A 17,938-nucleotide genomic window follows, 5' to 3' on the forward strand; every position below is an offset into this window, starting at 1 on the left:
CGAACACACTATCAATGAACAAATCACCAGCACCAGAGTCCACCAACGCCTGGGTCGTCACCGAGCCCCCGACCCAGGAGAGGACAACAGTAATCAGTGGTTTGTCAACACGGGAAACCGGGGACGAGGAGACTCCACCCAAGATCTGCCCCCGACAGGATCTCAGGTGCGAGCGTTTCCCGGACGGTTCGGGCATGCCAACCGAAAATGCCCACCGAGACCACAGTACATGCATCGGCCCTCGCGTCTCCGGAGTACCCTCTCCCCCTCGGACAGGCGAGCAAACCCCAGCTGCATGGGTTCACCCCCAGACAAGTCATCCCCAGGAGGCGTGGGAGGAGAGGGAGGCACGGGTGGGACAGCAAACGTAGGCGCCAATCTGTTAGAAGACCTCCGCAGGCTCTCCTTAAAGGAAGGTCTCTCCCTGAGTCTGGTGTCAATCAAAATCAGGAAAGAAATAAGAGACTCGAGCTCCACTGGTAGGTCCTTAGCTGCAACCTCATCCTTCAAGGCATCCGAGAGACCATGAGAGAAAGCAGCGACCAGAGCCTCATTATTCCAGCCCACCTCTGCTGCCAGGGTACGAAACTCAATGGCGTATTCAGCTACGGATCGTGAACCCTGTCTGATGGACATAAGGAGCTTCGCAGCAGAGGCAGCACGAGCCGGCACATCGAATACCTTCCGAAGAGAAGCAACAAAACCGGAAAACTCGGCAACCACCGGATTGTTGTTCTCCCATAAAGGGCTGGCCCAGGCCAAGGCCTTGTCCGAGAGCAGCGAGATCAAGAAGCCCACCTTTGCTCTCTCAGTAGGAAAGGCATGTGGCAGCAACTCGAAATAAATGCCCACCTGGTTAAGGAAACCTCGGCACTGAGTTGGCTCTCCCCCAAAGCGCTGTGGAAGGGGGGCAGAACCGGTCATACCCCGAAACACCGCAGGCGCAGCAACAGGTGTCGGGGTAGACTCTGGCGCAACAACCGGAGCGGCAGTAGGAGCGGGCCCAGGAGCGACAACCGACCCATCGGCAACGGAAGCTAAATGAGCCGTGCGTTCAAGCAGGGTTTGCAACGCCACAGCGAACCGACCCAACAGGTGATCCTGCTGATCAAGTCTGGCAACCAGCGTAGGTAGCGAGGATGGCCCTGTACCGTCAGAATTCATGGCTTGGTCCTAATGTCATGGAACCATGAACCAGACGTACAACAAGAGATAAGTGGAAATAAGAAGGCTTTATTGAAAATCAAGCTGTAAGGCAAAAGTCCAAACGGATGGCTAAACCGAAGCAGGGTCTTGCGAAGCCAGAGGTCAGGAACCAGAAGGGTAGTCAGACGAAGCCTGGATCAGGAACCAGCAGGGTAGTCAGACGAAGCCTGGATCAGGAACCAGCAGGGTAGTCAGACGAAGCCAGGATCAGGAACCAGAAGCAGCAGCAGTCTTAGAAGCATGTGAACACAGGAGGACCAAGCAAGGAACTGAAGCCACAGACCTCCTATATATATGAGCAGGCATCCAGCTCCTCCCAGTGGGAAGGAGAAGCCGCAGGGTGGGAGGCTACAAGAAACCCAGAAACCAAGATGGCCGCCGCACATGTCAAACGAAGGAGAACAGCAAGAAGGTAAGACCATGACACCCTCCTCCTGTCACTCCACTAGTGACCCTGCTCCCCCCTCCTCCTGTCCCTCCACTAGTGACCATTGCTCCCCCACAGGAAAGAAGCTGAAAAGACTCCACCGACTATGATGGATCTGTTCAGTTTCCGTTCTGAATCCTGTCTTTTTACTAGACCCAAAAGTGCTGCATGCAAGGCTTTTTTGTCTGATCTTTCGACAGAATCTGCAACAGAGGCTCCAAATGCAGCCTCCAACCCCACTAGGTTTGAAGGCCTACATATTATGTATTCTAGTAATGCTCACACGTGCCCCCTCACAGTGTTTGCATTTCTTTCTGGCAAAGCTACCTGGTTCTGGCCTGCGAAATTTATACCATGTCTGACGAAAAATAGTTGGGCACCACTGGTTTAAGATAATATGAATTGTAATTACTTACAAAGTAATATAAGGCCTCAGTAGTATCAAGGAATGTTGTTTCTGCCAAGCTTTCAGCTGCATTTTTTGACACATCCCCTGCAGGCTGAAGGTGACCTTCATTGAGCATGGAGGAGGCCAAGACAAGTCCCTCTTGGCGGTTTCTGACTGATTTACTGGCTTCTAACCAATCAATTACACAAGTACCTGTTATGAAATGAAAAATATTAGACACATAAAAATAAAATGCAGAAATGTCTTACATGTGTACTATGTAAGTACCTGCTTACACAGGCTGTTCTCCTGAGGTTTTCCAAATCTTGCGAGAACAGCTTGTCTTCTCCCTGGATGTGAAGTGGTCGCAGAGATTGGACAACGTCACAGACAGGGAGAAGAAGATGCCCACTAAGGAGAGCTGAGGTCTCCTCCTCCTTGTATCTCTGATACTCACTAGCAAAATAGGCGCCAGAACAGAGGGCGGGGGGCATAGAGGGCACATATTGATGTGTTCTAAAACATTTGACTGGTAGTGTACTTGAGTATACCGCTGAGCGGAAATTCTTGTAGAGTCTCATTTGGAGACTATATCACTGGGCCTCGTCTCTGTTCATTCCTGCAGTCTCGCTATCTTCCTGGATCACACATTTGACCATCTTTGTAATAGGGAATGGTTTCTATGCAGTAAGTATACAACTAAAAAACTACACTACTATTTAGTTGTGGCATCCCCACACTTCTCCATTGCACATGGTCAGATGGTTGCTTTGTGGGGGAGGCCCTGAACTAATTGACCTGCTTTCCCATGGTGATTGCACTGGTGCTGTTCCTTCTTCTTGAGATCCCAAAGCAGAACAGGAGGCCAAGGGAAGCGACCATGTGACAGCCAGCTTGATATAGAGCAGGGATGTCTAACCTGCGGCCCTCCAGCCTACAGCTATCAGGGCATGTTGGGAGTTGTAGTTTTGCAACAGCTGGAGGGTTGCAAGTTGGGCATCCCTTATATAGAGCAACCACAATATTATAAGATGGAGTAAAACAAATACAATATAGTACCAAGTTGAAAATAAAAGTTTTAAAGGCAGATTGTGGCATTACTAATCATTCAAGAGTTCCACCATGGGGGAGAAAACAGTCCCACAATCTTTCATTTGTAGCCTTTCTGACAGCTTCTCATCAGCAGTATACAAAGCATTGGTTGGACAACCTGCTTATTGTCACACATACAATATCATGGGTTATCGAGGCCGACCTACACTAGAATGAGTCACAGCCGCACTGCATCTCACCTTTTTGCAGAAGGATGTGGTGGAAAAGCTTTTCACTATTGCAGGATACAATGTTGCTATGTCACAATATTTCATTCCATCCTTTCTAACTCTAGTGTGCTACGAGTTTGTAACATACATTATGTCATTGCAAAAAAAACAGCACCCCCAAATAGCCTAAAACAAATGTACAGGTGCACTCTTCCTAGGCTAATATGCAAAAGCAAGCAAACACTACATGCAGCAGCACACTGTTTTATGCACCTAGACATATGCAAACATCATATATATGTATACAGGCCTGTTGGTCTGTGATTTTGGTGTTTGTTCACACCATGCAGTAAAGAAGTCCTTGGAAAAAGCAGAATCCACCTGCTTTCACATCCACAAGGTAGCAGGCCTTAATACAGGCCCAAACTCCCAGGTCCCAACACAGAAAATGACAGCGCTCCACTGTCAGTGAGGAGTAATCCACCCTCAGCTGACACTACTGGCTGGGTTTTTATAGGCCAGTCAAGACCCGGCCTGGAACGTGGGAAGTAGTCACCCACCCATCACTTTGGCTACTCCCAGTAAGAGTTGTCCCGGATGAGCTATACAGCCATACTAAAATAGCCAAGAGTCAATCAGCATTAGCTGCCGCTGACACCTGAAAATACCTGCTCTTACTTTACCGATGCCAGGAATCTCGGTGACACATACCTTACGTCAACGATGGACCCTTGCGCCTTCCTACAATATATATATATATAGTAGGAAGGAACAAGGGGCCATCATTGATGGTCGATACGTGTCACCTAGGTTTCCGGCCTCAGTGAGGTAAGAGCCGTTTTTTTTCCTGAAGTGTCATTATTTGCATTGCAGTCTGACACTTCAGCTGTTTAGTATGGCCGTAAATCCGATCCGGGACGGCTCTTACTGGGAGTAGCCAAAGTGCCGGGTGGGGGGCTACTCCCCATGTTCCAGGACGGGTCTTGGGGCGGCTTCTAAAAAGCAGTCAGCATTATTAGGTGGTGTGGATTATCCTCCATCTGACAGAAAAGCTGTGAAGTACTCTGTGCTGAGGACTACAAAGAGGCGTGCAGGCCGCCTGGAAGCCTGCCAGTGAACTTGTCTGTGGCTGAGCATATAGCCGGGTGTGAACTGACACCAAGGATTCCAGGTGACCATTGTTATGTTTTGCTGTGTGTGAACAAGCACCAAGACTGTGATGTTTTTGCTGAGTGTGAATAAAACACTGAAGTTGATTTACAACCTGGTTCCTTGCCTCTATACTGCGTCCGCTAACCTGTCTACCAGAGTCCCTAGTGAGGCTGGTCTGAAGGTCGAAAAGTTTTTGTTTTCTTTCCCGGGCATGGGTGTATGTCCTATATCAAGCCGGCAAGGTTACGACCCGTGTCCCCTGACAAAATGGAGGCGGTTGTGAAAGCCCTCATGGAGGGCTTTGCCGTACCCTCTCCAGCACTGGATTGGCCAGGAGTCTCTCGGTAATGCCCTAGAGATGGTCGACCTGGTGGAGCGCTATGAGGCCACCAGAAATCTACAGGGGGGTTCTTGTGGGAGGGGGCCAGTTAAACCCCCGGAAATCTCCACCCTTGACCAGGCGGCTAGTGCCAGCAAAACCTGCTCGGGAAATACTCCCTACAGACCCAGCTCCAATGGTCTGTTGGCGGTGCCAAGAGCCTGGTCACATAAGGGACGACTGTCCCCATCGGGGGGCACCCATGGACACTAACTTTGGCTACCGCCCCTCAATGTATGCCAGAGGGCTGTGTGCCCCGGTACCCCCAAGACAATAGCCAATATTCACCTGTGCCAGGTAGAAGTGGGAGCCTGGTGTCCTTGGTAAGAGCTGTCCTGGTGCAGCCCGCCAAATATACTGACCAAAAAGTCGGCATTGTGTGCATCCATGGAGACTTAAAGGACTATCCCATCGCCCTGGTGACCCTATCCACGGTGGCCGGCAGGTGGACTCATGAGGTGGCCGTCACCACAAAGTTACATTATGAACTAATTATTGGGCCTGAGGCGATAGTCACCAATACCCATGAGACAGGGGTAACCCTAGCAGAGTGGCCCAGAGAGACAAGAACCCTGGGAACCTCAGACCGAATGGCCAGTAGTGGGGTGACCGCCATTTCGGTGGAAGAAGGGGAGACAAACCCACTAAGTGTCATGGTGGGAGACGTGGAGGACTTGATGCCGGGTCCGGAGTTGGCAGACCTCAACGTCTCCGGAGATAATTTTGCTACAGCACAGCACCAGGACCCAACTCTATCTCGAGCCTGGGAAAATGTGGTAGTAGTTGACGGTGAGCCACAACAACTGGGGGCTGAGTCTATTTTCCCCCGTTTTGTGGTTCAACAGGAGATGCTGTACCGGGTAAATCAACTACGAGGTGAGCATATTGAACAGTTGGTGGTGCCCAAAACGTATCGCAAGCTCTTGTTGGAGTTAGCCCACCAACATGTTCTTGGGGGACACCTGGGCCAGCAGAAAACACAGGACAGGATTCTACAGTGTGTTCAGGGAGGTGGAAGAGTATTGCAAGTCTTGCCCAACCTGCCAGATAACAGCCCCCAGCCACATTTCCGTAGTCCCCTGGTCCCTCTCCCGATTATTGAGGTTCCATTCGAGCAGATTGCTATGGATCTCATAGGCCCAGTACCAAAATCCACTAGAGGGCACCAACACATCCTGGTAGTCCTAGACTATGCCACTCCATACCCGGAGGCTGTGCCGCTGCGACATACCTCCGCTAAACTCATAGCCAAAGGGTTAGTGGAGATGTTTTCCCGAGTGGGCCTACCTAAAGAGATCCTGACCGACCAGGGGACCCCTTTTATGTCAAAAGTCATGAGAGAACTCAGTAAACTGCTACAGATCAAACAGTGATTTGGTTTTTGGGGCAGGGAGCTGGTAACTATGACGCTACCCGTGATGTCAGGTGAAAACACCCCTATCTGTTTGGCTGTCACCGGGAGTGAAGCGCTAATTGTTGTGTGATGACTAATTGCTATATATCCAGTTTGTCTATTTGCAGAGCTTTATTTGTATGTTCTGGCTATCTTTATGTATCAAAAAAGTGTTGTGGCCGTCCTATTTTTGTATAACGATCTCGTGTTTGTATATTTCTTGTGCTACTACCAGCACGGTAAAGCAGGGGGGTCAGGCTTTGGTATCGCTGAAGAATACTGCAGATAATACGCTGTAATCTGCTGGCTGTGTTCTGGACATGGATCGTCTTATCATTCGTGCACAGGTCAGGCACTGGCAGACGGGGTGGGAGGAGAGGCGGGGGCATCACAGGTCGCAGCATTGTGTGCAGAGGCGGCACTATACTAGTGCTTGTATCCTTTGGAGAAAAAGATCAGTCTATCCTTTGTGATTGTTTATAAAAGTTATTGTTTAGTTCGAGCAGCGGTTGCTAATTTGGGTAGGGATTATACCATTTTACCCCGTAGTACAGTGCAGGCACCAGAGGAGACAATGTCGGAGGGATCCACGGGGGACGACTCTATCACCACCATTCCGGCTTGGGACCGGCAGGTAGTTGACCTGTAGTCTGCAGGCGGTGTTTTGGTTTTGCCTTATTTTATTGCTGCTGGGCAGAAAGGCTATACACTGTTAGTATATACTGACGTAGCAACACATTTGTTACAGCATGTTTATATGTTTTGATGTTAAAAAGGATACCATGTTGGATATGTTTTGATCATGAAAATAAAAAGTAAAAGGATTGAAGAAGAGTACTGATAATAAAAATTTTTTAACATCAAAACATATAAACATGTTCTGTCATTTCCCAGTATACATTTTTATTGTCCTGATGAAGAGGGCTGTGCGCCCTTGAAACGCGTTGACAAAAAAATAAAAATAAACTTTCTTTTTTTAAAATATCACGCAAGAATCCTGCCTCCTGTGTTTTGCGCTGATAAAAAGGTTCAGAAAAAAATCTCCATTTTTATCTTCAATACTTTATCTCTCTTGCCACAATTAGGGCAGAGAAAAGGAACCTTGGCAGCAGTACAGGACCCCGCACGCTGGACGGGAGAATACCGGCAAAAGCATCATACAGTTGTTGTGGCTCTACACAACAACAAATGGTAAGCGCTTCTTGTATAAAGTGCATTCAGACTGTAATACAGCCACACACACGAGGCGCGGCCTCCTGTTCCTTTGTCTTTTTTCCTTTACAGATCAAACACTTGCAGACGTCCGTCTATCACCCGCAAACTGACGGCATGGTAGAAAGATTTAATCAAACCTTGAAAAACATGTTAAAGCGGGTGGTGTCTCAAGATGGAAGTGATTGGGATCTGCTACTGCCCTATCTCATGTTCGCAGTGCGAGAGGTGCCCCAGGCCTCTACTGGGTTCTTGCCCTTCGAACTGCTGTATGGCCGACATCCGCATGGTTTATTGGACATAGCCAAAGAAGTGTGGGAACAACAACTCAAACCGCATAAAAGTGTGATTGAGTATGTCACTCGGATGCAAGAGCAGATGGAGACAGTGTTGCCGCTGGTTAAGGAACATATGGAGGCAGCCCAGCGAGCCCAGAGTAGAGTCTATAATCGCCAGGCTCGGGTTCTGAATTATAACCCGGGAGATTGGGTTTTGGTTCTGGTGCCAACGGTGGACAGTAAGTTCCTGGGCGGGGGCCCCTACGAAGTGCTCGAAAAAGTTGGGGAGATAACCTACAGGGTACACCAGCCAGGGCGGAGAAAGCCGGAGCAGCTGTACCATGTAAACTTACTTAAACCGTGGAAAGATAGGGAGACCAGTACGGACAACAGTCCCCGGCCGACTTTTCTGGGGGTAGAATTTCCAGTCCCACAGTCTGATGCGAGGGAAGCAGTTACCACAGTAAAGATTGCTGACAACCTTTCCCCTAAACAGACTCAAGAGGCCAGGGAGTTCGTCAGCAGAAACACGGATGTATTTTTGGACCTCCCTGGACGTACTTCTATCATCCGACATGACATTGTCACTGAGCCTCAGGCCAGAATCTGATTGAAACCATACCTGGTACCTGAGTTGCGGGGACAAGCCATCTCGGAAGAAGTGCAGCTGATGTTACAGCTGGGTGTCATTGAGGAGTCAAAAAGTGAATAGGCCAGTCCGATGGGATGTTACGATTCTGTAACGACTTCCGCAAACCTAATGAGGTTTCTAAATTTGATGCATATCCCATGCCCCGAGTGGATGAGCTTATTGAGAAGTTGGGTGTCACGGCTGAGGATGGGGAAAACCCTCAGCCGTGCAATGCCAGAAGATGTTAACCCCTGCTCGGCCAGGACGAGAGAATTAGGGAGCAGGTCACCTCCTAACGCATCCCTAATCCGTCCCTAACTCCTAGCTGCATGGGCCGACCTTGAAGGTAGGAGGGCCTATGCTCAGGAACCTCGGATCCCTACTCGCCCTCCGACCGGTCCCTGAACTAGGAGTAGGGTAAGACGACCTGTTCCTTCTGGACACGGAGGAACAGGAGTCTCACTGGCCAAGCTGCAGGAAAAAGGGGAACAGAAACAGGCCTATGGATATGGCAGGTGCTGCACTAGTTCCAGCCACCTGCCACAGCCTTGCTGACTGGATCCGTGTGGAGGCAAGCTGAAGTCCACAACCATACAAATAGAACTCAGCACACACATCCACACACAGGAACCCAGATCCATAGCTGCACAGAATAATAAAGGGAAAACATAAACTGAACATCACACAAACTTAAAGGGCTTCTGTCAGCCCACTAAACCGTTTTTTTTTTTGGTTAATAATAATCCCTACACTGCGAGCTCCCTATACATAAGCTAAATATTCATTTTGGTTCAGTAGATTTAGTTAAAAAGCTATTTTTATAATATGTAAATTACCTTGCTACCAGCAAGTAGGGCGGCTACTTGCTGGTAGCAGCCGCATCCTCCGCTCCTAATGACCGCATCCTCCGCTGTGTGATTGACAGGGCCAGGGAACGGAATCGTTCTCTGCTGGCCCTGTTTGAATTCAAAATATCGCGTCTGCGCCGTACCTGTCTTTAATCGGCGCAGGCGCACTGAGAGGCGGCCGCTCCATCCTCAATGCGCCTGCGCCGATGACGTCACATCTACACCCGGCGCAGGCGCATTGAGGATGGAGCGGCCGAGGGAGCGGCCGCCTCTCAGTGCGTCTGCGCCGATTAAAGACAGGTACGGCGCAGGCGCGATATTTTGAATTCAAACAGGGCCAGCAGAGAACGATTCCGTCCCCTAGCCCTGTCAATCACACAGCGGAGGGGGCGTCATTAGGAGCGGAGGATGCGGCTGCTACCAGCAAGTAGACGCCCTACTTGCTGGTAGCAAGGTAATTTACATATTATAAAAATAGCTTTTTAACTAAATCTACTGAACCAAAATGAATATTTAGCTTATGTATAGGGAGCTCGCAGTGTAGGGATTATTATTAACCAAAAAAAAAAAAAAAAACGGTTTAGTGGGCTGACAGAAGCCCTTTAAACTTATGACCACAAGGGTGGCCCCCACTGGCAGGTGATATAAGACAAGAGGCTACTCCAGCTAGTCATGGCTGAAGTACCCCTCAGACTGGAGATAACCATGAGGCTTTATAGGCCCAAGTAGTCACACCCACACAGACACACCCAGTGTTCACACACACAGAAGGGAATTAACCCTTCCAACACCAGGAAGTGTAGTGAGACCACATAAGGGGAAATACACACAAACACTCACTGCAGCTGTTACCGATGACAATGACATGTGTGGCAAACGTGTCCTGGGAGCCGGCCAAAAGGCAGAGACACATTGCCACCACATGTACATCAAACCAAACGTTGCCACGGGCAGCTACAGTGAAGGGAAAATGTCACAGTGCACACCAAACATAAAACAGAGTGCACACCAGACATTCAAAGTGCATACATACACACACACACAACTCAGGTGTAACCGCATGCACTTGACAGTAAGCAACCTAGAACCAGCTCCGGCTGCTATACTGCCAAGTACAATCACATGTTCCCAGCGGCAACCACAAGTGAGGCAACAAACTAGCGGCCCCCCTCACCTGTGGCTGAACAACAACAACCAAACCGCAGGCAACAGCGTGCGGACACAGGAGTCACTACCATGACCATGGCCGTGACATTGGGCCAAGCCCGGTATTTGTCTGTGTTGGACCTCCCCAAAGGGTACTGGCAGGTACCCTTGACGGAAGCTGCCAAGGAAAAAACAGCTTTCATCACACCGGAGGGGTTTATCAGTACAATGTATTACCCTTTGGTCTACATGGCGCTCCCGCCACGTTTCAAAGGCTAATGGACATTGTACTCCGTCCAAATCGTCGGCACGCTTCGGCATACCTGGACGATATCGTTATCCACAGTACCGACTGGGAAAGTCACCTACCTAAACTACAGGCTGTAGTGGACTCCCTTAGGGAGGCTGGCTTAAGCGCTAACCCAAAAAAGTGCGCATCAGGGTTAGAAGAGACCAAGTACCTGGGGTATGGAATTGGGTGTGGAGTTATCAAACCTCAGGTGAACAAAATTGAGGCAATTCAGAATTGGCCCCAACCTGTCACTACTTGACAAGTAAAGTCGTTCCTGGGAATGGTGGGATACTATATGAGGTTTGTCCCCCATTTTGCCACAATGGCCGCACCATTGACAGGCCTTTTGATAGGACACAAGTCAGTGACGTTCCACTGGAATGAGCAGTCGGAAAAGGCTTTATTCACTTTGAAGACTTCCTCTGCCGAAGCTTACCCCAGCCGAGACCAGTTATAGTATAGTGGAGAGAGAGTGCTTGGCTATCAAGTGGGCACTCGAGTCTCTCCGCTATTATTTGTTGGAGAGAAAGTTTTGTCTAGTGACCGACCACTCCCCTCTCAAATGGATGAGCCAGGCCAAGGACAGAAATGCCTGGGTCACCCGGTGGTTTCTGTCTTTGCAAAAATAAAAATTTTCTGTGGAACACAGGGCAGGCCGGTTATTAGGAAACACGGATGCCCTGTCCTGGGTACACTGTTTAATGTGTGTCTACCCCCTCAGGGTTGAACAATGGGGGGAGGTATGTAGGAAGGAATAAGGGGCCATCATTGATGGTTGGTACGTGTCTCTGAGGTTTCTAGCCTTGGTGAGGTAAGAGCTGCTTTGCAGTCTGACACTTCACCAGTTTAGTATGGCTGTAAAGCCGATCCGGGACGGTTCTTACTGGGAGTAGCCAAAGTCAGCTTTATCAGGTGGTGTGGATTATCCTCCATTTGACAGAAAAGCTGTGAAGTACTCTGTGCTGAGGACTACAAAGAGGTGTGCAGGCCGCCTGGAAGCCTGCCAGTGAACTTGTCTGTGGCTGAGCATACAGGGAGTGCAGAATTATTAGGCAAATGAGTATTTTGACCACATCATCCTCTTTATGCATGTTGTCTTACTCCAAGCTGTATAGGCTAGAAAGCCTACTACCAATTAAGCATATTAGGTGATGTGCATCTCTGTAATGAGAAGGGGTGTGGTCTAATGACATCAACACCCTATATCAGGTGTGCATAATTATTAGGCAACTTCCTTTCCTTTGGCAAAATGGGTCAAAAGAAGGACTTGACAGGCTCAGAAAAGTCAAAAATAGTGAGATATCTTGCAGAGGGATGCAGCACTCTTAAAATTGCAAAGCTTCTGAAGCGTGATCATCGAACAATCAAGCGTTTCATTCAAAATAGTCAACAGGGTCGCAAGAAGCGTGTGGAAAAACCAAGGCGCAAAATAACTGCCCATGAACTGAGAAAAGTCAAGCGTGCAGCTGCCAAGATGCCACTTGCCACCAGTTTGGCCATATTTCAGAGCTGCAACATCACTGGAGTGCCCAAAAGCACAAGGTGTGCAATACTCAGAGACATGGCCAAGGTAAGAAAGGCTGAAAGACGACCACCACTGAACAAGACACACAAGCTGAAACGTCAAGACTGGGCCAAGAAATATCTCAAGACTGATTTTTCTAAGGTTTTATGGACTGATGAAATGAGAGTGAGTCTTGATGGGCCAGATGGATGGGCCCGTGGCTGGATTGGTAAAGGGCAGAGAGCTCCAGTCCGACTCAGACGCCAGCAAGGTGGAGGTGGAGTACTGGTTTGGGCTGGTATCATCAAAGATGAGCTTGTGGGGCCTTTTCGGGTTGAGGATGGAGTCAAGCTCAACTCCCAGTCCTACTGCCAGTTTCTGGAAGACACCTTCTTCAAGCAGTGGTACAGGAAGAAGTCTGCATCCTTCAAGAAAAACATGATTTTCATGCAGGACAATGCTCCATCACACGCGTCCAAGTACTCCACAGCGTGGCTGGCAAGAAAGGGTATAAAAGAAGAAAATCTAATGACATGGCCTCCTTGTTCACCTGATCTGAACCCCATTGAGAACCTGTGGTCCATCATCAAATGTGAGATTTACAAGGAGGGAAAACAGTACACCTCTCTGAACAGTGTCTGGGAGGCTGTGGTTGCTGCTGCACGCAATGTTGATGGTGAACAGATCAAAACACTGACAGAATCCATGGATGGCAGGCTTTTGAGTGTCCTTGCAAAGAAAGGTGGCTATATTGGTCACTGATTTGTTTTTGTTTTGTTTTTGAATGTCAGAAATGTATATTTGTGAATGTTGAGATGTTATATTGGTTTCACTGGTAAAAATAAATAATTGAAATGGGTATATATTTGTTTTTTGTTAAGTTGCCTAATAATTATGCACAGTAATAGTCACCTGCACACACAGATATCCCCCTAAAATAGCTAAAACTAAAAACAAACTAAAAACTACTTCCAAAAATATTCAGCTTTGATATTAATGAGTTTTTTGGGTTCATTGAGAACATGGTTGTTGTTCAATAATAAAATTAATCCTCAAAAATACAACTTGCCTAATAATTCTGCACTCCCTGTATAGCTGGGTGTGAACTGACACCAAGGATTCCAGGTGACTATTGTTATGTTTTGCTGTGTGCACCAAGACTGTAATGTTTTTGCTGAGTGTGAATAAAACACTAAAGTTGATTTACAACCTGGTTCCTTGCCTCTACACTGCGCCCGCTATCCTGTCTACCAGAGCAAGCCCCCACAATATATATATATATATATTATTCTCAATTGCATTACTGCTATACTTACTGTAAATAAAAAAAATTAATTGTTCCTGCACAATTTTAGATCAAAATAGTCTGAGCTTGAAAGCCAGTGACAACACAACTTTTTGCATTGTACATTTGCCTTGGATTCGAACTGCCTTGAGTTCACTTCGTAGGCCAAAGGCAAATCTGATGATGTAGGTCCCCATCTTTCTTTGGTAGATGGGTCCACACAATTTTGCTAACAACTGTACGCAAAGAACCTTAAATTCTTACGTACAGTAAGAGTAACGTATATACACAATGCTTGCATACTGTATATCTTAGCACATGCTGCTGCATGTAGTGTTTGCTTATACATTGTGTTCGTATTTTATTGCAATGCTTTAGGTAGTACAATGTGACTCTATAGTCCCAGATATAAAAAAACAAATGCGCACCCCTTTTCTAGAGAATGTGGAGACTCGCTACATTCTATACTTACCTGTAAAACAATGATTATACACTTTTTTGTCCTTCCCCAACTTAATTTCTTTAATTCCTTTGTCTGGATCTTTCATGGTGAGATATAATTCACTACAAATAGGAAGATTTTACGGTTAGGAAAGAAAACTCATTACCCCCTTCTGCCCAAAATATAATTCACTGTGTATTGCTCTATTCTGCAAATCCAGATCATCTTTAAAGGTTATGATCACCTTCACAACCAGTTCTATTTTATTACTCAAATACGTGAAGAACTTTTGCAAATAGTCTTGATTTAACAGTTGCAATTGCGGCCTGTCTACGGCAGGAGTGCACAACCTTTTCTGGTTAGGGGCTTCATTGTCAGACTGATCCTATTCCAAGGGCTGAAAATAAAACTTAAAAGGGCATTACCAACTGAAATATTGTATTTATGGCATACTGAACATACAGTATATATCCTAAATGTCCAGTTACAATTCCAGGACTCTCATCTAATGGGAGAATGCATGAAAAATACATGTGAGCAGCCACAAGACATAGACATACATGTCTGTTACCGGATGGTTGGGGGCCGCACAGAATGGTGTTGAGGGCTGCATGTTGTGCATCCCTAGTCTACAGTTTATATGTAGATCTATATTTCTCTATATAACAGACTACCAAAAAAATCCTGTATATAAATCTGCATCCATATGTTATTGCTTCCCCCACTTCTACATAGTCTATCAAAAGTATTCTTAGCAAGAAGAAGGGAACAGACTTAACAGAGTATTACTGCTGGATCAGAGTACACAGGTTTTTGCAGTCTTGTATTAATTTCATTGGTGGCCAGTGTGCGGCCCCCCCCGGCCCCCCCTCCCTCCCTCTATTGTATTAATTTCATTGGTGGCCAGTGTGCGGCTCCCCCCCCCCCCCCCGATCATTGGTGGCAGCGGAGAGTTCCGATCGGAGTCCCAGTTTAATCACTGGGGCTCCGATCGGTAACCATGGCAGCCAGGACGTTACTGCAGTCCTGGTTGCCATGGTTACTTAGCAATATTAGAAGCATCATACTTACCTGCTGCGCTGTCTGTGACCGGCCGGGCGCCCCTCCTACTGGTAAGTGACAGGTATGTGCGGCCCATTGCTCAATGATCTGTCACTTACCAGTCGGAGGAGCGCCCGGCCGGTCACAGACAGTGCAGCAGGTAAGTATGATGCTTCTAATATTGCTAAGTAACCATAGCAACCAGGACTGCAGTAGCGTCCTGGTTGCCATGGTTACCGATCGGAGCCCCAGTGGTTAAACTGGGACTCCGATCGGAACTCTCCGCTGCCACTAATGATTGGGGGGGAGCCGGGGGGGGCGCACACTGGCCACCAATGAAATTGGTGGGAACGCCTCTGTGCTAGAATATACTGTCGGATCTGAGTTTTCACAATCTAACTCAAATCCGATGGTATATTCTAACATAGAGGCGTTCCCATGGTGATGGGGAAGCTTCACGTTAAAATATACCATCGGATTGGAGAAAACTCTGATCCGATGGTATAATAGGGACTCCTGACTTTACATTGAAAGTCAATGGGGGACGGATCCGTTTGCAATTGCACCATATTGTGTCAACGTCAAACGGATCCGTCCCCATTGACTTGCATTGTTATTTAGGACGGATCCGTTTGGCTCCGCACGGCCGGCCGGACACCAAAACGACTTTTTTCTTCATGTCCCTGGATCCTCCAAAAATCAAGGAAGACCCACGGAAGAAAAAATGGACACGGATCACGGAACTACAGAACCCGTTTTTGTGGACCGCAAAAAAAAAACGTCCGTGTGCATGAGGCCTTAGACCGCTTTGACACAGTCAGTGTTTGGTCAGTTATTTCCATCAGTGATTGCGAACCAAAACCAGAACAGGTGAAAATCTTTCCAATAGGTTGCATTCACATAACCATATCCGTTGCTCCATTTCGTGGCCCCGCAAAAAATATAGAACATGTCCGATTCTTGTCCGTTTTGTGGACAAGAATAAGCATTTCTATAATGGGCCACCCGTTCTGTTCCGCAAATTGCGGAACACACACGGACGGCATCCTTGTTTTGCGGATCTGCAATTTGTGGACCGCAAAAGACATCGCGGTTGTCTGTCCCCACTCTGGCCAGGAGATGAGGATCCTGAACAAAATATATGGAAATGTTTTTTTTAACTCGACAACTCCTTTATTGTTCTCATTATTGGCACATCCTGTTGACACACTCAATCTACTGTTGGGTATACAGTATAACACAGAAGAATTCTCTTTTCTTTGTATATAGTACAATCAGACAGTGCAAAAGTAAAATGTACAATTGTATTGTGCCCTTACCCTAAATTAATTGTGTCTGGTAATCTGATAGATTTTCTGGTGGATTTTCTTGCAAACTTTTGACCATCTGCAATGCATTTTGATGCTCTTTTTAGGTCCTTAACCCAAGCGTCACGCTCTTCATGGTGAGATGCTTGGAAAAAGTGATCCTGCTGTTTAGCAGTGGTCAGCTTAAACACAAACTAAAGCAAGAAACAGAATTGGTTTTATGACACTAATCCACAACACTAAAATGTTGTTATGAATTAATACAACAGGTCTTGACTTTATAGTTAAATGGTCACCAACTTTTCACACAACTTTGCATAAATCACTAGTACAAGTGACCACAAAAATCTTTGTAATATATTTTATCAGTGCAAAACATCAATTTTTCCTCTTATCAGCTGTTTACCAGCTCCCCTCTCCCAACTCCTGCTAATTAGTTTTCACTTTGAAAGATACCTTTTTCCCTGTCAAGGATGGACTAGCTCAGCAGGAGGATGATATTACACATGTCACTGCAATCCTATGGAAAGGGGAGGGGGAAGAGTAAGCAGGAGCTGAGGAGACAGGCACTGACCAAAAGAGACTGCACAGCTACATAGGAAGGTTATAGCTCAGCACAAGAACTTCATTCACAACCAAACAGGCCAGTACTTCTCTGTAATCTCCTCTAGTATGGTGCTGCTTCTGAGTGACTGTGATCCAGTTAGGAATCAGATTCTCATCTACTTTCTCTGTGCAGTGAATGCACAGAGAAAGCTCACTGGTACTTTAAGTGTGAATGCTCCAAACAAACTGATGTAATCTATGTTGTGGAATTATAAATATCTTTATTAATAAAAAATATATGATTTTGTCTTTTCTGAGATAACTGGGTCTCATATAATACTGTTGGGGGTCATGTACATATGAGCTGTATGGAGCCACAAGATGGTACTTATTTGGGGGTCCTATTATATGCCACAATTTCATACAGAGGCAAATAGGGTATTTTTCTCTATTAATCCACATTCTGTCTAAAGGAGAAAAACTCCATAATATGGCGTAATACGGTGTTCCATGCAGCAGTACATAGAGCACCTATGGGGTTTCTGTATGCCTCCATACGATCTTCTGCCCATGGCTCTAGAATATGCTATAATTTGTAGTTCCATAAGGGCATGACCATTGGCATCCCCAAAAATTATTAGAATGAAGAGGCCATAGTGCTTTCAACATGAACATGTTGGTTGGTTTACTTATACCTGGGCAGGAGAACTTTGACATGCATGTGGTGGAAAGCAACAAGTCTTTTTTTGTTTCTCATATGCCATTACAGTTCAGAAATGTAATTATATGAAATATTATATCACAGCACTCACCATTCTTTTACTGTACTCCTGACAGTGATTTGTAATAACGGCTCCTTTTAGTGGTACCATCCCCTTTGGGCTGCTGTCACTTTTCTTCTTGTAGAATTCTATTCCATCCTCCAGCAATGTTACCCACATTGGCCTCCATTTATTAAACATGCCCTGAAATATGAGGTGGGAATAGATCAAGACTCAACTAAGTAAAAGCAAAGATGTATCTATCTATATGTATCCACAGCAATGTACAATCAGAGGATGCATGTAAAACAAAATCAGATATTACAATGTAACAAACTTATCAACAATTCAAACTATATAACTGTGCTCTGTGCAAGAGCTTACAATTTAGGTGGAGCTAGGGGTGACACAAGAGGTATCAGTGCTTGCTTTGTACAT

The 17,938-nt window shown here is 46.7% G+C and overlaps 1 protein-coding gene across 1 annotated transcript in view; it reads right to left on the minus strand.

Moving 5' to 3' along the window:
• The window catches only part of LOC122935967 (pleckstrin-like), a 65,441-nt gene that overhangs the window by 30,089 nt on the left and 17,414 nt on the right, over positions 1–17,938 (minus strand). Inside the window, exons 2-5 of the mRNA XM_044291939.1 lie at positions 17,552–17,704; positions 16,206–16,387; positions 13,876–13,967; positions 2,050–2,234 (exon numbers count right to left, since the gene is read on the minus strand). Coding sequence (XP_044147874.1) covers positions 2,050–2,234; positions 13,876–13,967; positions 16,206–16,387; positions 17,552–17,704 — 612 coding nt within the window. The remainder of the gene's footprint in view (positions 1–2,049; positions 2,235–13,875; positions 13,968–16,205; positions 16,388–17,551; positions 17,705–17,938) is intronic.

Source organism: Bufo gargarizans, chromosome 4 (genome assembly GCF_014858855.1).
Source record: "Bufo gargarizans isolate SCDJY-AF-19 chromosome 4, ASM1485885v1, whole genome shotgun sequence".
Classification (NCBI taxonomy): Eukaryota; Metazoa; Chordata; class Amphibia; order Anura; family Bufonidae; genus Bufo; species Bufo gargarizans.